The following is a 22,419-nucleotide window of genomic DNA, read 5'->3' on the forward strand; positions in this document are numbered from 1 at the left end:
CTGGAGCGCCAGAGATGGTGCGAGAGCTGGGCTGGGGATTTCCCATACCTGGTCTGATTGTGGCAACTTAGGGCTGCGGCTAGAGATGGCCCAATGCTCCGTGGAGGGGAGGGGGAGCCCATCTCCCCTGCTTGTGGGAGCCTCGTGCCAGGAGCACCGTGGACCAGTCTCTAAGCCTGGGTCTAGGCGTGCGCAGCAGAGAAAGCAGCAGAGCCCTGAGATGGCTGGGGGGAAGGGGGAGAAGCAGGATGGTGCTACACGAGGCTGGGCTCGTGTCCGTGGTGGCAGCATGTTGGGGTGTGCCTGTCTGCCTGTTATGTAACGGGCCCAATACGGGTTAGGACAATTGGTGGATGGGTTCGGCCTTTTGTCTCAGGGACAATTCAGAGAAGCCTCTGGCCAGATGGCTGCTGACAGAGGCAGGGTGGTAAGCGGCTGCTTCCCGGTGCTTGGTGTGCTGACCCAGCTGTACCACAGACGTGGCGGGAGAGGGTGGGACTGGCCTTCTCCCCCCCCCCCCCGCTCCAAAGAATGCCAGGCTGGCGGTCTTGGCTGGGTTCGGGAGCCTGGATGGGCTCAATTCCCCGACTGATGTGGGGAGAGGGTAGCTGAGGGGTTACTGCAGAGCTGGTGCCCCTGCACTGGGAGGGCACCAGGTTTAGCAAATGACCTTGGAGACACTGCAGTGTCTGGGCGGCAGCCTTCTGCGGTGGTTTGAGATGGAGCAGGCAGGTGCTCCCCAGCCAGCTCCTTACACAGCGCCTCTGGGGGAAGGCTGGGACTGGCACAAACATACACCCCCCTCCTTCCCCACGCTCCTGTGTGGAGAGCCTGGACTGGAGTAGGTGAGCTGCCGCGGTGCCTCCTGGTGGGCAAGTGGGTGTATTACAGCAGGGGGGTCAAGGCGCATACTGACCAGTGGGGAAGGCAGCTGTGTGCTCTCAGTCCTGGGTGGGGGAACCAGGACTCTGCCTCAGTGCCACTAGAGCAGGGGGAGGGCTAACTCCTTCCTACACCCCCGGTTCAGGAGACTCCAGCTATCCGTCACGATGACGCACCAGTATCCCGCGCTCTCAGCTGAGCAGAAGAAGGAGCTGTCTGACATCGCGCTGCGAATCGTGGCCCCAGGCAAGGGGATCCTGGCAGCGGATGAGTCCGTAGGTTGGTCTGAATAACTCATTGTTGAGGAGAATGACCCCTTGGGCTCCTGCTCCCTCCCTGCAATCCCCAGAGTTGGTCTCAGAGTCCAGCTGGAAGTTTCGCCTTGCACATCAGTGACGGATGGCGCTGAGCTGGCAGCTCCACTGCAGACATCCCAGGCTCAAGTGCAGTTGGCTCAGGAACTGGCAGGAAGAAAATCATGTGTGTCATGCTGCGCTGTCTTTAGAGGTTCCCTCTGTGCAGCTCCTGCTGCAGTCTCTGCCCCAACGACGTTCGTGATCCCAGAGTCCAAGGGTCATGCCGAGGGGTCCTGGACTGTGGTGGCCCAGGGATCATTGGAGGATTGTTTATCTCCCCTCCCCAGATGGTGATGTTCCCTTCAGAACCATGACAGCCTTTGCGCCTGCTTTTCCTTCCTGGCTGTTCGCAGAGCTACAGCCTGAAAGTTGTTCCCTACTCTGGTGTCCCAGGCAGCTGCTGCCCCCACGTGCCACTTGCTCCCCTGGCATCAGGTGTGGGTGGTGGCTGGTGCTGAAACCAGCACTCAGTGGCTCAAAGGCAAATCCTGTGTTCCTCCAGGGTCCCCTTTCCCCCAGGAAAACGCATCCCATGTGTCATCCATGCTCCCCTCTGTCCCTGCAGGAAGCATGGCCAAGCGCCTGAACCAGATTGGGGTGGAGAACACGGAGGAGAACCGCCGGCTCTACCGCCAGATCTTGTTCAGTGCCGACAACCGGGTGAAGAAGTGCATTGGAGGTGTCATCTTCTTCCACGAGACCATGTACCAGCAGGGGGACGACGGCACCCCCTTCATCAGGATGATCAAAGACAAGGGCATTGTGGTGGGCATCAAGGTGAGTGGCTGGGTGCTGCCATATGTGGTTCTGCTTGGGGTGGTGCAGGGGCGCCTGTGCCCCCCAGTGGCTGATGCCGTGGTGCGGCAGGCCCTGTGCGCCGGAACATTGCTGCCCTCAGGGTGTCTGGACTCAGCAGGGGGGCGCACTAGCTGCTCACCTTGACAGCTCAGAGGCTCTGCTCCCATTGCCATGGCTTTACTCAGCTCGGGCAGAGACTGCTTTCGCAGACACCGAGGCTCCTGTCCTGTTCCCGGGCAGGCCCTGAGTTCCCTGTGACTGGTGTGTGTCTGGGTTTCCAGCCAGTCCTGGGGCTCTGTGTTCTGGCCTCACCTGTGCCCTGCCGTTCCCTTTGCAGGTGGACAAGGGCGTTGTGCCTCTGGCTGGGACCGATGGAGAAACTACGACCCAAGGTATGAGATGGCTGCTCTGTGAGTGGGCTGGGGGAGCTGAGATCTGTAATACCGAAAAAATCCTGAGACTTGTCTAAAAACGGTGGCAATTGCCCACCTTGGTGGGTGGAGCTGGGGCAGCTGCCACATACCCTCAGCATGGGGAGTCCCACCTGCCCGGGGAAAGGTTGGCACCAGAGGGCGGGTGGGGTCTGGAGGCTGCCGCTGAGGGTAGCTGTGTGTCGGGGCAGGTCTGGATGGGTTGTCTGAGCGCTGTGCCCAGTACAAGAAGGACGGTGCGGACTTTGCCAAGTGGCGCTGCGTGCTGAAGATCAGTGAGAACACCCCCTCGGCCCTCGCCATCATGGAGAACGCCAATGTCCTGGCCCGCTATGCCAGCATCTGCCAGCAGGTGAGGGCAGTGCAGTGGGGTACTGGCCTGAGGCTGCGCGGCTCTGTGCTGTGGAGCCCAGCGTCGCTCTGACTGTGCCAACAGTGCGTGCTATGTGGTGCAGGGCCCTGCCCCAGGTAGCTTCCACTTGGGTCACACGCTGACCCCATCCCATCAGTGGTACCTGAGCCCTGCGGGCTCTTCTCCCCCCATGTTCAACACTGAGCAGCCCCTGTGGCGCAGGGGCTCACCCGGGGGAGCTAGGAGGCCTCTGCCTGACTGGCTGGCAGGCCAGGTACTCAGTCTCTAGGCCAGTGAGGTGTCCCTGTCACCAGCTGGGGGTGGTTTTGGACGGCACCTTTCACACGGATCCTAGGGCCCAGTTGTGTTACACGCTCCGTGGCTCTAGACTCAGCTGCAGGGCCCCTCTCTGACCAGGGAACGTGTGCGCTGGTGCCAGGGGGTGAAACCTTGGTGAGGCTGTTGTCCTGCTCTCCCCATCATCCCCTGCAGAGCACCCTTGGGTGGGGAGGCCTGTCTGGCATGTTCCTTCCCACTTTGCCGCACAGGGTGCTACCAGTAACACCTTCCCATTGCAGAACGGCATCGTGCCTATTGTGGAACCAGAGATCCTGCCTGATGGAGACCATGACCTGAAGCGCTGCCAGTATGTGACCGAGAAGGTGAGCCCTGCCCCAGGAGTGCCAGGGGCCTTGGGGGCATGGAACACAGCGAGATCAGGGGAAATGTACCCACCCCAGCTGCTGTTTTGCATGCCCTGTTATCCCCCACGCAGGCCACCTGGCTCTCAGAGGGCTCTGCAGTCTTAACTGCCACCCTGATGGGCAGAAGGCTCCATGCTGGGACAGCACTACAGCACTCCAGGCCCTGCCCTGCACTGGGGCACGTGGGACACCCCCAGCAGCTTCTTGGGCTCTGAGCAGGGCTGGGGGGAGACTAGGGGACTGGGCTCCCCCGGAGTGCAGAGCAGACGTGGAAGCTCAGCACTTGCTGTCTTGCTTGCAGGTGCTGGCGGCTGTGTACAAGGCCCTGAGCGACCATCATGTCTACCTGGAGGGCACGCTACTGAAACCTAACATGGTGACCCCGGGGCACGCCTGCCCAACCAAGTACACTGCTGAGGAGATAGCCATGGCCACGGTGACAGCGCTGCGCCGCACCGTGCCTCCCGCTGTCCCAGGTAGCCAGGGCACAGGGCAGCTGCTGTTGAGCTCCCCACCCCCAGATGAGGGAGTCTAACTGGGCTGACGTGTCGCTTGGTCCCGAGGTGTCCCTGCAGGCAGGGAGCAGAGCTGAGCTCGTGGGAGAGGCTGATGCTGGGACAGCCATGTTCAAGCTGTAGCACCCTCATCCGCTGGCAGAGCAGGGTGTGTGAGGCTGTCTACACTGTGCGGCACAGCTGCACCAGTGTAGCACTGTGTGGACATGTCCTGTGTGGGCCAGAGCAGTGTCTGCTGCTGTGGTAAATGGCCCCCTCAAGGCGGTTGCTTGGGTGACCGAGGAATCCTTGGTGTTCTGGGTGTGACACTGGCACAGCCCTGAGTGATGGAACTGGGTCAATTTGATTTGTAAGCATAGGCCAGGCCTGGGAGTGCTGAGCTCGCTGCTACCTGGACCACGCAGAGCCTGGCTCTCAGCTTGTGGGAGGTTTGGGTTGTGCAGGAGGTGGGTGTGGGGGGGCTCTGGGTGTCCATGCATCTGGGTTTGAGCCCAGGATGGGCGCTGAACCCCTCCCTCAATGTCCTGGCCTTGTTTTCAGGTGTCACCTTCCTTTCTGGGGGGCAGAGCGAGGAGGAAGCTTCCATTAACCTGAACGCCATCAACAACTGCCCCCTGGCCCGGCCCTGGGCTCTGACCTTCTCCTATGGACGTGCCCTGCAGGCCTCGGCGCTCAACGCCTGGCGCGGGCAGAGGGAGAATGAGAGCTCTGCCACCGAGGCGTTTATGAAGCGTGCCGAGGTACTGAGTTGGAGGTCGGGGTGCGCTGCCCTGGAAACTCCTGGGCAGCAAGGACCAAGTGCCCTGCCCCAAACCTGAAGGTGTCATGGTGAAAGAGCTGCTTGGCCACTTTCAATCTAAAGCTTCCTGAAATTGTCCATTCAAGCCCCTGTGTCCAGCAAAGTGTTGGGATGAGCCCAGGGTGTCATGGCAGGACTGGCCAGAGCCAGCCCTGGCTGCCAGGAGATACACACGTACTCCCTGCTGATACTGCGTGCCTGGAATCTCCACGTGTCACAGAGTTCGGGGGAGACAGGGCCCTGCCCCCCCATCCTCCCCCGGCTTCCCTGCGGTTCACCATGACTCTCAGCCAGCCAATGAAACAGAAGGTTTATTTAAATGGCAGGGACACAGTCCAAGACAGGTCTTGCAGGTACAGATCACATGACCTCCTCAGTCAGGTCCATCTTGGGGGACCAGGGAGGCATTTTCCCAGCCAGCTCCAAACTCTCCAGCCTCTCTTCTCACCTTTCTCTTTCCCAGGCCAGGAGGTCACCTGATCTCTGTTCTCCAACACCTTCAGTTGGCACCTTTGCAGAGGGGGGGCCCAGGCCATCAGTTGCCAGGAGACAGGGTGTCAGCCATTCTCTGTGCAGACAGCATCACGCTGGTCCCCTGGGGCTCTGCAACAATCACACCCCCTAGACACTTGAGAAATGCTAGGGGAAACTGAGGCACCCACCCAGCACTCACAGAAGACTTTAAGAACATTCCCACTTTGTCACACCACGTCTAGGCTAAAAATGGCATCTGGCGCACATGATGAAGAGAGCAGTGACCATGGGAATGGTGGGGTGGGTGGGGGAGTAAATGTGGCACTTGGTATGATTCCTAGCCAGTCTCCTGTCGTGCTGGGGGGTGGAGGGTGCCAGGGCCATGGCTGGGGGCACAGCCAGTGACGAGGATGCTAACTGGTCTCTCTCTGTGTCTTAGGTGAACAGTCTGGCTGCTCTTGGCAAGTACGAGGGGAGCGGAGATGACTCTGGTGCTGCTGGGCAGTCCCTGTACGTGGCTAACCATGCCTACTGAGCCCTGCCTTGGAGTCCCGGGGTGACTTTCCAGCCCCACTGACCAACCAGTCTCCCACTCTGCTACGTTCCATATCAGCCACAAGTCACCCCCAGCTTTCTATTGTAGCCACTGACAGAAGCCAAGTAGCTGCCTCTGGTGCAGGGGAGAGGAAGGGAGGAATGAGCCCCACCTGGATGTACTGCCCCAGTCTCATGTTTTATTTCAACCGATGCTGACTTTGTGCCTGTGAAAGAGGAGGGAGAGGTGCCCTGACAGAGCCTCCTGGGAGGGACTGGCCAGATAGTACAGGCTGCAGACCCCATCCCTTCCCCTCCAGTTCTCCTTAAAGGGTATTGTTTAGAGGTGGGAGAGGAGCTAGGCTGGCAGGAGGTGGGGAGGGGCGATGTCCACTGGGCCCATATCTGGCTCTGGGGCAGGAGCCCCCTGTTTTTGAGGGGTGTTTGCGTGCAGGAAGCATTCCTTTTTGTTGGTATTCCGGTGCCTGTTCTCTGCCTGCCCTGCATGGTCTCAAGGCCCTGGCTGTGTGGGACCCCAAGCTGCATTAGAGTGCACTGTGGTGTGAAACTGTAGCTTTGCAGTTTTGATTGTGTGCTCCATGCCTCTGCTGCCACCCCTCTGTGTCTGCTGAGTCGGGTGTGAGCAGCTGAGGGTAGGGGAGCCAGTTCCTGCTGTGTGTAGTGTTCCCCATATGCACCTGATGTACCAAATAGTCTAACAAATAAATCATAGAGAAAGTGACAAGTGACTGCTACTTCCATATGGGGGCAGGGATGAGGATTAGCTGCTTTCTTTCCTGGGGGTGGTCTATTTAACATGGTCTTCTTCACCCCAACTCAGAATACCCAAGGAGCTGCCTCTAGCCATGCACTCTGGAGCAACAAGCCCACATGGAGACTTTTTCCAAATCCAGCTCTTCCCCTCCCAAAGCTCCTCAGGTCCAGGTCTCTGGTGTTCATTACGAACTTCCTCTCCACATCTCCTGACTGCTTCAGCTGGACACTTTCCTCTTCCTCTGCTGAACAGCTGCCAAGTACCACCCCAGAGGAGGCAGTGCTTAAGTAGTGGGTGAAGCTCCTCCATCAATTGCCCATGGCTAGCTCTACCAATCTCTCACTGTGGGCTCAGTTCAGTAGAACTCATCCATCCCTGTGCAAGGAAGGCAGCTGCTGCCCTCCTGTAGGGGTGGAGAGTGGCCTACTCTGGAACCGTAGAAAAACAAAACTGGGGTGTTCAGCTTTTTCTGATGCAGCTAAGAGTCCTTTTGAGCTGTTTTGGTAGCATGTGATCCATCCCCATTACTACTGCAAGGACTGCCTGTTGCATGGACTACAGGCACGCTCCTCTGTGGTAGAGCTGTAATGTGGTCTGGTCCATTCCTGTTGTGTTGGTGCTTTCCTTAGCCAACCACCCCCATCTCTTGAGCTGGCTGAAGATGACTCTCAGCTGGGGAAACAGAGGCAGAAAGGTCAAATGCCTCCTTCCTACAAGGTTTGAGTGGCAGTTAAAGAGAGAAGTGGGGCCAGCCCTTGGCTGGGCCTCGGTCCCTGTCTTATGCTCTGCTCAGGTTTCCTGGACCGAGAATCACCTTGCAGGAAAGCAGTCACTAAGGCACTGGTACTGGATTCTGAGTTAATTAGGAGGGGGGGGAGGGAGGTGTAAAGTGCCTGATGCTGGGGGTGGGGCACTAGTGGCAGGAGAGAGAGTTGCAGTGCCAGTGGATGGGGGTGTGTGCAGTTCCCAGGGGAGGAGTGCAGTGCCAAGGGCTTGGGGGTGTGTGTTCAGTGCTCAGTGTGGGGGAGAGCAGTGTGTGTGTGCAGTGCCTGGGGCTGAGGTGAAGTGGTAGGGGAGGGGCACAGCATCCAATGCTGGAGAGGGTGGGGTGCGGATGCAGTGATGGGGCACAGTGCCAGGGAAGGCAGGGTGTGGGTGCAGTGAGCAGGGCCGGGGGAGTGGTGCAGTGCCCTGGACCGAGGAGGGCAAAGCGTGTGCAGTGCTGGGGGAGGGGCGCAGTGCCCTGGACCGAGGAGGGCGGGGAGTGTGCAGTGATGGGGGAGGGGTGCATGGCCAGGGCAGGGCGAGGTGTGTACAGTGCTGGGGGAGGAGCGCAACGCAGGGGAGGGCGAGGTGTGTGCAGTGATGGGGGAGGGACGCAGCGCCCTGCGGGGGGGAGGGCGGAGGTTGTGCAGTGCCCTGGATCCGGGAGAGGGGCGAGGTGTGTGCAAGTGCTGAGGGAGGAGTGCCAGTGCCTTGGACCGAGGAGGGCGGGGCATGTGAAGCTGTCTGGGAGTGGAGGGTGCAGTGCCCTGGACCTGAGGAGGGCGGGCGTTAGCAGTGATGGGGAGGGTGCAGCCAGGGCAGTGGCGAGGTTGTGCAGCCGGGGAGGGTACGCAAGCGCCCTGGGCCGAGGCGGCGAGGTTGTGCAGTGCTGGTCGTGGGAGGTGCTAGTGCCCACGGTCTCGGGGCTCCCCGCTGGCCCGGTGCGGGGGTGCTTCTGCCCACGCTGACTCGCCCACGTCGTCTCTCCATAGCGCGCTTCGCCTGTGCCGACAGGCCACCCTCACCCAGCCGAGTTCCTCTGAGAGACCCCACTCGGACAGGCGCACTCCGCCCCCCGGCGCTCTAGTCAGCGTTGATTTGTAAGCTCACGCGCTTCGGCCTATCTCGCGCTCGCCGTCCTTGCCTGCGCCATTGTCTGCCGCATCCCCTGCCCGGGAGGTCCGGGAAAGAGCAGTTCTGGGCGATGAGGATGGCGCTTGAGATCGGAGGAGTCTAGCCGGCGCCTACACGCGAGTTGATGGGCCCCGGTACAGTCGGGAGGCGGTAACCCAGAGCGTCCTGCGTCGCGGAGCCGATGGGTAGCGTGATGAGAAGAATGAGGAGCCGGGGCCGGAGACGGGAGCGGGGGGGAGGAAAGAGACTGGACCGGGGAGAGAAGCCCTAGGGGCGGGGGAGGAAATGAGAAAGCCGGGGGAGCGGAAGCAGGGGGGGAGGGAATGGAGGAAAGCCGCCGAGAGGGGAGCGGAGCTGAGCGGCTACACCGGGGGGGAGAGGGAAGGAGAACCCGGAGGCGCGAGCGGGAGCGGGGGGGCGAGGGAATGTAAAGGACCGGGGGGAGTCGGGGGGGGAGGGAATTGGAGGCCGGGGGGGAGCGGGAACGAGACTAGGGGGAGAGGGAGAAATAAAGGGGAGCCGGAGGAGAGCGGGACGTTCGTTGGAGGAGGGGAGGGAATGGGTGATGCGCGGAGAGCGGGGTTATTCGCCCCCCCAGGCTCCCGTGCGCGGCCGCCCGCAGAAGAATGCAAAGCGGGATACGCGCTGCTCTCGTTCCTCGCCCGCCGTCGCGCCGGTGCTGGCCCTTGCCTTTGTTTCGCTTTTCTGTGATAAACGATTTAATTGTTATAATGTATCGAGACTATCGCTCTAGGCCTCGCGTGAGCCTGCTACCTGGGGGAGGAAAGATGATGCGAGAAGGAGGTCGGATGGACGCGCGGTGGGTCGGCGGACTGCGCAGCGTAGCCGGGCGGCCGAGGACTGTCTCTGCGCGCGGCGCGAGAGCGTGCCTGTCTGGGAAGAGCCAAGCTGAGTCCAGAAGCTGGCTTCTGCTCTGCCCCTCCATCCCCGGGGCCTTTCCTCCCAGCTCGCCGCCTCACTGCCCTCCCCCCCCCGGGCCTTTTTTTCCCCTGCCACTCCCCCCTCCCCAAATTCCCACTGCCCCATCTCCGGTACCTTTTCATTGCCCAGCCTCCCGCCTCGCTCTGCACCTCCCTCACTCTATTCTAGTCCATCATGGGCCATATCTCTCGCCCCACCGGAGTTGCTGCCTTTACCGTACCAGCCGTTCCCCTTGGAGCGGAATGTCCCGCATCCATCTAGTCTTTAAGTGCAGACTCTGTGCTTGACCCAGGATCCACTGCGCAGCACAAATTCCGGTCCCCCTCCGAGAGTTCAGATCCTGTTGAAGTCTAGTCACCCAGGGCTCTGTGTGTGGGGCTTCCAGAAGTCTGTTAGAGGTGTCGGCGGTTGATAGGCTGGATGGTGTAGGGACCTGCTTTAGGTCTGCTGGTATATGCTTAACGTCAAATCAGTTCCAAGTTGACGTGCGTGTTCTTCAGCCCTGGTCTTTTCCAAGTGGGGCTCTCCCACGGACTCAGCAGAACGTAGACTCCTTATGCATTGACACACAGGAGAGGAGAGTCTGTTTAAAATTCGTAAAGAACCTGCTGACTGCTGGGGGTTTTGTGCTTTGCCATAACCCCTACGTTGCTTTAGTTCTCGTCATGCAACTCTCCTTCAACTGTCCCTGCCTCTCCCCGCGCGTGCTGAGCCACGGCTTTGAAGCTAGCTGCAATGAGGCCTAGCAAGCCCAGTCCACCATCCCCCAGTCCACCAATCCCCAGATCCCCTGGCGCTGCAGGGACTATCTCGGCTGGCAAGTGGTGTCCCCATTTCTCCCCTCCAGCTGCAGGAGCTAGGCCCACGCTGGGGCTGGGACTGTCCCCCACAGATTAGTCATGGGTGGCCACTAATGATACGGGAAGTTCCTTACCTTGTTCCAAGCCGTGAAAGGCTGGAGCCGCTCTCCTCCAAGCAGGAGCCTCTTGTGACCCCAGTGCTATTAGGCCCTGGGCTAGAGAGGGGCTGGCTGGTGAGATACAGGCGTGGAGGGTGAAGAGCAGGAGCCACTGACTGCTCCCTGCTCTGCCTGCAGTGTTGGAGCAAGGCTGGAGGGAGCCACTGAGGAGGGCCAGCTCCGAGAGCTGAGTGTAGCTGGGAGCAAAATGTTCCCGAGTGTCTGGGGGGCCACTGGTAACAAGAATCAGAGTAAAGTGAAGGAAAGGAAGCTCCCTGCCTGTGAGGTAGGTCATGCTGAAGTTATCTTCCCAGGGACACGTGACGCATCAGACTGGGCAAACCCTAGGGGACACGGACTAGGGGATGGGGATGGACCAGCCGGGCCGTGAGGCCTTGCTCAGCTCTGGGAGCTGGGGCCCAGCACTGGCCTAAGGGGAGGCTTATGGCATGCGCACAGCTTGGAGAAGGTGCTGTATCCCTTTCGGCCTGGTTCCTTATCAGGGTTACCAGAGCAGGGCCCTGATGCTGGAGAGCACAGCACGTAGGGCCAGCCGGCCTCACCTGCTCTCTCTCCCTTCCCTGCAGGAAAAACAAGCGTTACATCCTGCTATGAGATGACTTACCGGAGTGCGACCACCACAGAGCAGGCAGCCTTGGCCATGGCCACTGTGCAAGGTACGGGGTCGCACTGGTTCTTTAGGACACACTAGGCTGCTGCCCTGGGGTAGAGCTCGCAAAGAGCAGGGAGTCCTGGCTCTCCTGGGACAGCCGTGCAGCTGGCCATGCCCTGCAGCTGCTGATCTGGGAGCTCTAAGCCCAAGTAGGATGCAGGTGGTGGGGTGCCAGTTTGCTGCTGTACCTCCCAGAAACACCACTGGTTGTGGGGAGCAAAAGGCCGGCATTCCCAGGGTGCACGTCACCCCGGGAGCTGTTTGGGATTGCTGCTGCTATCTATCACATGCAGCTCTTGGGGCACAGGGATGGGCTGCTCCAGGGCAGGAGGGAGTTCCTAGTGGTGACTGGACACAGACTTGTGTTGAAGTGGGGGCTGTGAGGGAGCCAGGTGATCCTGGCTGGAGATGAGCTAGGAGAGAGATGAGGGATTCCCCTCTCTGGAATACTTCTTTTGGGCAGCTGGTAATGCCTGCTTCATCCCCCCATGGGATGCCGCCTGGCATGTGCAGTGTGGAGTGAGGTTCCCAACAACACTAACACCCTTCTCTTCCCCAGAGGCAGACGCTGCGCTGCTCCTGCTGCAGGACGACTTGCTGGGCGCTCTGACTGTATACGTGATCCCGGAAACCTCCCCTCTCCTGCCTCAGGTACAGCATCCTCTGCTGGGAGTGCCCCACCTCCTCGCTCTGTGACCAGGAGTGTGGCTTGGAGTGTCCTGGGGCTGCCTGCTGCTTCCCAGGAGAGAGCTGTGTCCCTGGAGCAAGAGAGCAGGCAGACGCTCCCCAGAGAGATTGTGCTGGACAGGGACCTGCCCAGAAAGATGCCCTATTCCCCTGTTGCTCTTTCCTCCAGGCATAGCACAAAGGGCAGAGTCCTATGGCAGCACGTTGGCAGGGGCCTGGGAGGTGGACGATCTGACGGGGAGGGGGTATTGCTGGAAGAGACACCCTTCTGCAGAAGGAGACATTTCCCACGTTGCTCGGTGCATGCCCTATAGGCAGGAAGGGGCATGGCTCTCCTGTGTATTTGGTGAGCTCTCCTCTGCCCTTCAGTGGGGTGGCTGCAGAACAATCCAAAACTCTCTTTGCCTGAAGCTACTATCTGTGGAGCTTCCCAGCCCTGTTATCCTGGATCCAGGCACAAGAAGGGGTCACTCTGGGGCACCTCTGCCAGGGGCTGAGCATGCTGCCCTGGGAGCGCTCCGGTCCCAGGAGAGGGGAGGTGTGTGTTCCCTGCCCCTCCCTGGAGTCCTGGCTCACTGCTCTGCCTTCTCCACAGGGCGTTGGTGTGTACATTGGGAAGCACCGCAGCGCCGTGATGAGGGGAACGCAGGGCCCAGGGGATGTCCTGGCTGCCATTAGTGCCCGTGTGCAGCAGATTGTGCAGGCCATGTCCTTCACCACCGACTCCATCACCACCGCCTTGTCTGATCGTGTCCCCATGGACCAGCTCGGCACAGACACAAGGCGCCCGTTCAAATCCAGCCTGGGTAGGACACGCGGGGTGCCTGCCATGAGAGCTGTTCCCATGGGTCTCTGCAGCATGCTGTCTTCCTTGGGCAGGGCTGGAGGCAGCACAGAACCCACTTGGGCCACATTCTTCTCCCCGTCCTTGGATTCCCAGGCACCCCCTCCCTTTGAGTAACCAACACTCCGGGGTCTTCTGTGCATCCTAGCAATCCCATGTCACTGCCCGGAGCCCCTGAGCTCAGGAGTGGGAGGCTGGGTCCCCCAGTTGCTCCTTGGAGCGTAGCTCTGGTCTCTCTCTGCCCCACTTGGCATCTGCTCTGCTCTGGGATCGTTGCTCATGCACTCCTGCCCAGGGGATCTGGGGCCATTGGCAGGTGCTGGCCTGGCATGTGCTGCTGCAGCTCCTTGCAGTGGGATGTTGGTGGCAGGCTCTGCTCTCTGCTCTTCCCAGGGTACGAGATCACCTTCAGCTTATTGAACCCAGACCCCAAGTCCCACGACGTGCATTGGGACATCGAGGCAGCTGTCAACAGCTACGTGCAGCCCTTCCTCGACAAGCTGGGCTCGGTGGCCAACTTCTCGGTGGACTCCCAGGTGAGAGGGGTGATAGGAGGGTGTCCCATCCAGGCTGGCTACAGGGTGCTCTTCCCACAACATCCATCTCCTTGATGATCCCCTCAGATCCTGTACTATGCTGTCCTGGGGGTCTCGCCCCGCTTTGACAAGGCCTCCTCCAGCTTCATCCTAAGTGCGCTCAGTCTCCCCCACGTCATTAACCCAGTGGAAGCCAGGCTGGGTAAGTGCCACCTTGCGTCCTTGCTGTGGCCGCTTTGAGAGGTTAGTGCTGCTGAGGGTGAAGGCGGAGACCTATGCCGGAAGACACAGCACCAACTCTGCCCCAGAGAGCCCTCACGCCCAGCCCTGCGCCCCCATACTGCTGACCAGTTAGAAGGGCAGATCCCCGTGAGAGGCGTGGGCTGATACCCAGGTGAATTTGTGCAGTTCCTGACCGACTGAGATCTCAACATATGGCTGATATTGAAGTACCGATGTAACCCCCAGGCCACTGACCCCTTCTCGGGAGCAGGTTGAGCCTGGCCGAGGGGAGGAGAGGGTCTGGTCCCGCCCTGCTCCCAGTAACATTCCCCATGCTGAACTCCTGCAGTCAGTTTCCTAGGGTCCCTGTTGCTCGCCGATGTTTGCCTTGGAAATGCCGTGATGCTCACTGTGCGCTCCTGCAGGTTCCAGCGCCACTTCGCTCTACCCCATGTTGAACTTCCTGCTGTATGTGCCAGAGCGTGTCCATTCTCCTCTCTACATCCAGGACAAGGACGGTGCCGCTGTGGGGACCAATGCCTTCCACAGCCCCCGCTGGGGTGGGATCATGGTAAGGAGGAGGGGCCTGGCACGGAACTGCCCTGTCTGTGGAAAGCATCACTCTGCTCCCCCTGTGGGCCCTAGGCAGTCCCCGTGCCGCGGACTGTGACGGGCAGGGGCTGACCAGCTGGAGCCCTGTGCTGTGCTTGAGAGCTCCTGGTCCAGCTCCTCCAGCCCCACAGCGTCCTGCCAGGGCCCCAACGATGCCCTCGGCACCCTACAGGCTTTTTCCACTTGGTGTCGGTTTCTTGCCCCTTCCTGTGATGTGGCTGGTCTCAGCCACTCTCAGAAATGGGAGGCCAGGCTGGCCTGGGCCGGAGCCCCCTGGCCGTTCCCTGAATAAGGCAGCAGTGCTCAGCACTGCGGGGTAGCCCAGAGCTGTGGGCTGACTGGAGAACAGGGACTGAGGGGCCTCCGTGTGGTGAGGCGTAGCCTGCGTCAGGCCTGCCCTGGACACACTCTCTTGGCAGGTGTACAACATCGACCACCCAGCTCCTGACAAGGCCCCTCTCCCGCTTCGGGTGGATGTGGACATGGTGCGAGTGATGGAGGTGTTCCTGGCCCAGCTACGGTGAGGACGCTGCTCTCCCCTCTCCTCTGCCCTGCTCCAGCCCTTCCATTCTTTGCATTCATTGCACCAGAGCAGTGTGAGGCTGTGGCCCCTGGGGCGGAGCACAGACTGTGCCTGCCCTGGGAGGTGTGTGCCAGGGCAGACACGCTGTGTCTCTGGCTCCCCCTGCCCTGGCAGCCTGAGGCTGGTTCTGTGCTTTTCCTAGACTCTCTGGCAATGTGAGGACAGACTTCTCCCAGGTCACTGGCTGGCTTAAGGGGTTGGCAGTGGCATGTGGCTCCTGTCTCCCCTTAGCTGCTGCATCAGTCTGGCCTAGGGTGGTGGCGGCTGGAGTTGTCCTGTCTGACAGCTGTTCAGTAGCATTGGTGGGTCTTGGACCAAGGTCCAGTGACCACAGAGCGTCCCCTTGGGCAGCAGGACTGAGACCTGTACCTTGTGCCAGGGCTGAACTCGCTGCAGGAAAGGCAGATGAGAACATTTCTGCCACGTGCCCACTCCATGTCTCTGCTGCAGGGGGTGAACATGGGGAAGATTGGCCAGTGATCTCCCTTGCCAGCACAGACCTGATCTGCCCCTTCTCCCCCCCAGGTTGTTGTTTGGGATCTCCCAGGTGCCGCTCCCAGAGGACTTCCTGCTGGAGAGCCCTGGGAACAATGGGCTGACAGACTGGGAGCTGGACCGCCTGCTATGGACCCGAACAGTGGAGAATATCGCCACAGTGTCCACCACCCTCACCTCCCTGGCCCAGCTGTTAGACAAGATCGGGAACATCGTCATCAAGGATGATGTTGCTTCTGAGGTGGGTGGGTTGTGGGAGGGTCCCTGTGACAGGTTGGGGGCTGCCAGCATCACATAGGAGCCCCACAAGTTGCTGCTGCTGGAGACTTGTCTGCCCAGACTTATCTATTAATTTCCCCTCTTGGGGATGGGGAAGCTTTCTGAAAATGGCCTTTATCCTGGAGAGCTGGACCAGGCCTGGCTGCTTGAGTCAGCTAGAGGGCTCAAGGGCACCCTCTCCTGGGCTGAGAACTCTGCCTCTGCAGGATCACTGCTCCCTTATGCCCTGGACCTATTATTAATAGAAACTGTCTCAGCCTCACTGGGGAGAGACCATCTAAATCTTCCCATTCCCCCTCTCTGCTAGACTGAGACTCCTTGGTGCTGTCGAGTGAAAGTTTGCACTGCAAAGTGTGTGTACAAGTGCCAGATCCACTCCCTGGGTGTGTATGTTGTAACCTTGGAGCCAATGGAGCTCTGGGGCAGTGTGTGGATTCCAGCCCTTCCTTTCTGTGCGGCATCAATGCAGCTGTTCGCTAAGTTCCTGTTGCAGTCCCACATCTTGCCCTGGTTACTCCGTGTGCAAGCCACTGCCGAGAATGGGACTGCACAGGTGTAGCTGAGAGCGTAAAAAGCAGTGTGGTTGAACGGGTGTCTGGTGATGGTGTAAGAGTAGGTGGCTTGACACTCAGAGCCCCCTGGCTGTGGGGTGCTGAGAAGGGATATGTAGAGGTTAGTGTCACTTCTTAGAGTAGAGCCAGACTTGACAATCCAGGATCTGCTCAACTTCTGGCACTCCTAGGGCCTCAAGTGTGTGTGGCCTGGAGCTCCCTTGACCTGCCTGGGCCAGACAGGGAGCCGCTGTGCACTGACTCTTTGTGTGGTCCCATCCAGGTATACCATGCAGTAGCATCAGCGCAGACTGCTATGCTGGAGCTGGCATCTGGCCATCTGGGCTCAGCATTCCAGGCTAGTAAAGAGGCAGTCACCTCCTCAGAGCGGGCCTTCTTTGACCCTTCGCTGCTGCATCTCCTCTACTTCCCTGATGACCAGAAATTTGCCATCTACATCCCACTCTTCCTGCCGATGGCGGTGCCCATCCTGCTGTCCCTGGTGAAGATCCTCCGGGAAGCCAAACAGAGCAAGAAGGAGCCCATGAAAACTGACTGAGCCTGTCTGCAGCTGCTCCATGGAGCAGGGGAGCTTGGAGCCAGCTTGTGACAGCCTGTCTCTGTTGGAACAGTCAGGGCCCAGTTAAAGGGCTTGGACTCAGATGATTCTTTATGAATCCTGGAAGAGTGGAAGGTCTGGCAGAAATAGGGTGTTGGGTCAGAAACCAAGGCTTAGACCCAGCATGGTGCTCTTGGGTTCGCCTTTGCCTTTACCTAGGGGGTTAGCAGGGACTCCAAAGGGGAGGTCTGTGCTGCAGCTTGGCACCAGCGGCTTGCCCGTGCCAGCCACCTCAGGCTAAGAGGCTGTTTCATTGTGGTGTGGCTCTTTGGGCTTGGGCTGGAGCCCAGGCTCTATGACCCTGCAAGGTGTGGGGGTACCAGAGCGCTGGCTCCAGCCCAAGCCCCAATTTTCTACACCTCAATTAAACAGCCCCTTAGGAAGAGCCCCACAAGCCGGTCAGCAGGCATGGACAGACCTCCCCCAAGGAGTGCCGAGTGGCTACAGCTGCATGTGACTGGCTGTCTGACAGAATGCCCCTGCAGGCTGGGTCCAAGGTGGATGAGCTTGGGCCACTTCTGCTTTTTCTAGTTGCTGCAGCCAGCTCCACCACCAGACAGCAGAGGAGGTAGTTTTGGGGCTTCCTGGGTATGAGTCAAACTTCCACTCCCCCCAACAGTGCCTGGATGAAGGGGCTCTCCTTTGAGTCAGAAGGATTGGTGTTAGCTTCTGAGAGATGCTCTGGAGTCTCTGTCCCCTCTTAGTGCTTTAGCAGTCTGAATTGCACCCTTCCAGCCCAGCCTCTATGTGGCATGCCCCTGGGGCTGCCTAGCTTAGCAGAGGTGAGACCTGTGGGCACCATCCTTTTATTCCTGTTGAGAGCCTTGGTACTGGCAGGGCCCCCCCCTACATGCACTGGACCCGGGGCCCTCCCCTTGTGAGCTGTTGATCCACCAGTGTGACCCTGCCACCTTCCCCGATATAGAGGGCATATACAGGCCAGCCTTTGCCTGTGTGCTGGAGCAGGGCTTCCTTGCAGCGTCTGCAGGAGGTGAGTGCTGCTCATCCTTCAGGGACGTACAGAAAGTGCCTCTTTGCTTTCTTAGCTTCCTGCCACGGCTGGCAGCCTGTGGTGAAAGCTTGGGGCCTTGTGTTGCAGGGGACTGGGGGGGGGCCAGATGTGAGAGTGATGCACTGATTAATGCTAAACAAAACAATAAAAGTAAAAGCCAGACTCCGCTGAGGGGGCATGTGCCTTTCCTGGGAATTCAAGCAGCCTGTGTCACGCTGGCTGGCTTGGCCTGGGGGAGATCCTGCCCCTTAGGAGCTTCTCAGGGTGGCCCAAGCCAGTGCTGCTGTCTTGCGGGATGGCTCCTGTGTGTGTCGGCCTGGGAGGTTTCTCGTCAGATGAGCTAGGTTCTGGGAAATCGGTGTGGAGAGTGCTGTGCTGCTCACGCTGGCCAGCTGCCTCGCTCCAGTCTTTCCCCTGCACAGCATGTCTGTCCGTCCTTCCCAAGGGGGAGGAGCTTGCTCTGTGCTGTGGGAGAGGGTGCTGCAGGGAGCTAGGCCCTGCTAGAAGCTGTCCAATGCTGTGACAGCTCAGTGGAGCCAGGAGGGAAAGCATTTGCTGGGCGTTGGGCTGGCTGTGGGAAGTGCTTCCCTGGAGATGAGAGCAGGGCCTGAGAGTTTCTGCACTACTGCTTGTATCCCAGGAGCTGCAACCTTGGCTCCAGGGACCCTGCAACAGGATGGGCCTGGTCTGTGGGCAAGAAAACCCTGGGCGAAAGGACAGTCCCTGACCTACCTCAGAGCACCAGGTACCATGCTGAGTAGACCTACCTAGGAGCCCTGTGGGGCAGTAGGGGTCTGACTGCAGTTCTCCACATTTCTACCAGACAATGGCAGACCTCACCACAGCCAGTCCGGGGTGGAACATGCTCAGCACTAGATTCCTCCTTGACTCCCCAAGAGTGCCTGGTTCCTCCAAAGTGTGACCATGTCCATTGATAAAATTCTGTGTCAGCGTCCCACTTCTGCTTAATACGTCACTGCTGCCTGGCTCTCCCTCCTCTGCCAGGAGCCCTGTTATCTGTAACAGCCCCCTTCAGTACCTCTAAGGTAACCCTTTGCCTCCTTGCTAGGATCTCGGGCAGGTTTTCAAGCTTCACGTGTGAGCCTTAGCTTGCTGCCTGCCTTGGTTATATTCTCTCTGCACTAATAGTCCGAGCTGTGTCACTCCCCTTGTCCCCAAGCCCCTTCCTTGCCTTTCCTCTCTGTGTCCCAGACTGCAGGCTCTCCACCCTAACTAAGCTTTCTTTAAACGGGCAGTCGCAGCAGACACTTCCAAGGCACCAAGCAGTGCTCTAGACTAGAGAGTCTGGTTTGGTTTGGTTTGTAGCATGAAATCCTCGTGATATGTCAGCAAGTAGATCTCTCTCCTCTTATAGTCTGACTGTAATAACCACCCTGGTCTGCTTCCCTTATCCAGCAAGTTTACCCTGAAAATGGCAGCTACAGCAGGTAAGGTGTCTCAGAACATTGCTGTTGGATCAGAGCAGTCTAGACTGTCACTTATCTAAGGCTGTGTTTACATTGCCCCTTTCACGCTAAAACTTCAGTAGTTCAGGGGTGTGAAAAAACACCCCCTGAGCAACAAAAGTTTTAGCGCTGAAAAGCGCCAGTGTAGACACAGTGCTTTATTGCTGGGAGCTGCTCCTTCACTGTGGTTATTTATCGCCAGGAGAGCTCTCCCCTGGCGATAACGTATGACTGCACTGCCTGTGTACTGCGCTGCCAGGGCTGCTGTAATGTGGGCAGTGTAGACACCTGAACTGCCCCTGTTGAGTATAACTGTAGTAAGGTGTAATGAGAGGCACTGGGACTTCAGCCAGGGGCAGGAGCTCCTACTGCCCTTCCTGTTACTCCACTACCCCCCACCTCCATCCACCCCCTGCTGTTTCATTCTGGTCCCCTTACCCAGTTTTGCTAACATACCTTGACATTCTGCACCTCTTACTGTTCCCTCTGGACGGGGACTGAATGTCCTAGGCACAGTGAGTTTTCATATGTCTATGTTCCAGGCTCAGACATTGTTATTTTGAGAAGCCGTGTTGCCAAAAGCCAGCCCCACCTCTATTTCGATAATGGGGAAGGCTGGGAGAGGGTAGGGTGAATTGGATCAGCAGCAATTTGATGTATTTCCGTTAGTCTGAAGTGTTGGGGGTTAGTCTAAAACTGAGCTAACTCCTCTCGCCAGAGCTGGCCCAGTGGCAGTATTTTAACAGACTTCTAGCTACTTAATACAATTAGCCATTGAAAATGAGGATCCAATGCCACATACCCCTCACTTCAGTGCAGACCCTGAGCAAGTGCAGCATGATGCTGTGTGGCCTACACAGGCCCTGCAGCTGCAGTATCTAACCCCAGGTGGTCCAGTGCAGGGCTAGCTGAACTGGTAAGGGAGTCAGTGTGTTTGTATGTACCTTGAAATAGTGTGAAATATCTAACCTGCAACTACCTCTATTTTATTCTTTAAAATTTGCATCTTTTGCTAGTCTGGACTGACATGATGTATCCACCTTAATTATTTCTAGGGAATGCAAGTTCTGGTTTCAGTTTATGCTATGTCCATTTTCAAATTAGGAGATAGGCCAGCAAAGCTATTTTTGAGAAATAGAAGCACAAGAAAAGGTTCTGTATTAAAAATTCCATCAACTCCACACTGCTTAAACTAAAAGATGTGGGAGATGAAGATCTCAGGCGCTGACTGCAAGCTGTAGCCTTTGTCTTGTTTCTGCAGCTGATTCACAGGCCTCTGAAGATTTGAGGGGAAGGTGCTGCTGCTTTGCTCTAGAAATGCTGGGTGTGAGCTGGAGAAGGCCCATGGCACCTCCCCGCTGTGAAATGCAAGCTTTGCTCTGGAGTGATTTGCAGGCTCTCTTCTCTGCAAGGCCAAACGGGCTGTTTCTGCCCCTCAGAGCCGGGACTTGCACTGGCTCGGTGAGGGTGGCCTGGGGTCAGGGGTTTCCCGGGTTTGGATGGAAAGCAGCCGGCTCTGTACGCACAGCTCACAGCCGGTGGCCAGCCCCGCTGCTGGGACGTTCCCGGGCTCGCCAGGGCCGGAGGGCGAAGGGAAGGGTCAGGCCCTGGCCGGGAGGGAGGCCTGCGGCGGTCAGACGGCGGGGCCCCGGGCCTGGCTGACCCGCTGGGGGTGAAGGGCTCCGGGGGCGCCCAGGGCCCCTTCCCCGCGCCGTGCGGGAGGAGCCGGCGCCTCTGCGGCCCGGCCCCGGCCCCGCCCGCCGGGGCCTGTTCCCGGCTGGGAGGCCTGCCGGTGGCTTTGCCGGCAGAGGCGCCGAGCGAGCCCGCTCCCCGCGCCCACACTCGCTTCGGCCGGCGGGGCAGCGGCCTGGGGGCCGCGCGCCATGAGGGTTGAATCGGGGGCGAGGCGGCGGCGCGTGGCCCCGAGATTCAGCTGCTGCGGAAGCCGCTTATCCGGCCCCCAGAGGACGTGCTGGGGCTGCAGAATCACGGGCGGTGATGTGCGGGCCTGGCCCGGGGCGATGAGGCCCGTGATTCCTGCCGTGCGGGCCCGACCCCGCCTTCTTTCCCTTGCCGAGTGGGGCCCGGCCCCCCATCTATCCCTCCCCCCGTTGGTGGCCCGGCCTGGTGCTTGGAAGGAGGGGCCCGGCCCCCCATCTTCCCTCCCCCGTGGGGCCCGGCCTGTGCTTGGACGAGGGGCCGGCCCTCCCATCTTCCCTCCACCCCGTGGGGGGCCCGGGGCCTTGCGGCTTTGAGAGAGGGGCCCGGCCCCCATCTTCCCTCCCGTGGCCCGGCTGTAGCCTTGGTGAGGGGCCCGGCCCCCCATCTTCCCTCCCCCCGTGGGGCCCGGCCTGTGCTTGTGAGAGGGCCCGGCCCCCCATTCTTCCTTCCCCCGTCTGGGGCTCAACCCCCCATCTTTCCTCCCCCAGGGATCCCTCAGCCTGCGCTTCGAGAGGGGCCTGGCCTCCACCATCTTCCCTGCCCTTGTGGGGCTCAACCTCCCATCTTCCCTCCCCCCCGGGGTCCCAGCCTGCGCTTGGAGAGGGGGCCCGGCCCCCCATCTTCCTTCCCCCCGTGGGCCCCAGCCCCCCATCTTCCCTCCGCCCGCTGGTGTCCTAGCCTGTGCTTTGAGAGGGCGGCCCCCCATCTTCCCTCCCCCCGGGTCCCAGCCTGCCGCTTGGAGAGGGGCCCCGGCCCCCATCTTCCCCTCCACCCGAGGGTCCCAGCCAGCGCTTGGAGAGGGGCCCTGGCCCCCCATCTTTCCCTCCACCGGGGTCCCAGCCTGCGCTCTGGAGAGGGCCCTGGCCCCCCATCTTCCCTCCCCCGGGGTCCCAGCCTGCGCCTTGGAGAGGGGCCCTGCCCCCCATCTTTCCCTCCCCTGGGGTTCCAGCCTGCGCTTGGACGAGGGGCCCTGGTCCTCCATCTTCCCTCCCCCTGTGGGGCCCCGGCCCCTATCTTTCCTCCCCCCAGGGTGCCACCTGCGCTATGGAGAGGGGCCCTGGCCCTCCCCATCTTCCCTCTCCTATGGGTCCCGAGCCTGCCCTTGGATGAGGGCCTCCGCCCCCCATCTTCCCTCCCTCGTTGAGGCTTTGGCATGTCTTCTTCTCTCCCCCTGTGGGTCCCAGCCCCTCCAGGAGGGAGGTTGAGCCCATTCGACCCCACTGGTCCTGGCTGACATGTGCTTGTGGACCTTAGGGGAGATGAGCAGCGCTGTGATTACGCGCAGCTTTCATGTATCATGTCCATTGGACCTCTTGTCTTCACCTCATATCGAGTTGGAGTAACAACGAGGCTGTCGTCTCTCTGCTCAGGCTCCAGTGACCCCTTGTTCCCTAAGGTCTCAGCAGCTGGGGCCTGGCCCTTCACTTTGAGATCTGCCGGGGGTGGGGTGTGTGTGATCTCAGTGTTTGCTCATTATCTT

The 22,419-nt window shown here is 59.7% G+C and overlaps 2 protein-coding genes across 4 annotated transcripts; both read left to right on the top strand.

The window, feature by feature from the left end:
• Positions 1-1,004: 1,004 nt before the first annotated feature.
• ALDOC (aldolase, fructose-bisphosphate C) lies at positions 1,005-6,590 on the top strand. The gene is made up of 8 exons (XM_032788699.2): positions 1,005-1,161; positions 1,804-2,015; positions 2,374-2,428; positions 2,659-2,819; positions 3,398-3,481; positions 3,825-3,999; positions 4,579-4,778; positions 5,751-6,590. The coding sequence occupies exons 1-8, from the start codon at positions 1,050-1,052 to the stop codon at positions 5,844-5,846; spliced, it is 1,095 nt and encodes a 364-aa protein (XP_032644590.1). The 5' UTR covers positions 1,005-1,049; the 3' UTR covers positions 5,847-6,590.
• Positions 6,591-10,978: 4,388 nt separating this feature from the next.
• Positions 10,979-17,694, top strand: PIGS (phosphatidylinositol glycan anchor biosynthesis class S). 3 transcript variants are annotated; one of them, XM_032788684.2, is made up of 9 exons: positions 10,979-11,096; positions 11,652-11,743; positions 12,375-12,585; positions 13,017-13,159; positions 13,247-13,361; positions 13,807-13,952; positions 14,413-14,513; positions 15,102-15,312; positions 16,185-17,694. In XM_032788684.2, the coding sequence occupies exons 1-9, from the start codon at positions 11,036-11,038 to the stop codon at positions 16,458-16,460; spliced, it is 1,356 nt and encodes a 451-aa protein (XP_032644575.1). In that variant the 5' UTR covers positions 10,979-11,035; the 3' UTR covers positions 16,461-17,694. The 3 variants fall into 3 exon arrangements, with proteins under 3 accessions (XP_032644575.1, XP_032644576.1, XP_032644577.1); XM_032788685.2 differs by lacking the exon at positions 10,979-11,096 and adding an exon at positions 11,949-12,125 and having other exon boundaries at positions 11,657-11,743; XM_032788686.2 differs by lacking the exons at positions 10,979-11,096; positions 11,652-11,743 and adding an exon at positions 12,145-12,245.
• Positions 17,695-22,419: the final 4,725 nt, after the last annotated feature.

This window comes from Chelonoidis abingdonii, chromosome 20 (genome assembly GCF_003597395.2).
Source record: "Chelonoidis abingdonii isolate Lonesome George chromosome 20, CheloAbing_2.0, whole genome shotgun sequence".
In the NCBI taxonomy this organism is placed as follows: Eukaryota; Metazoa; Chordata; order Testudines; family Testudinidae; genus Chelonoidis; species Chelonoidis abingdonii.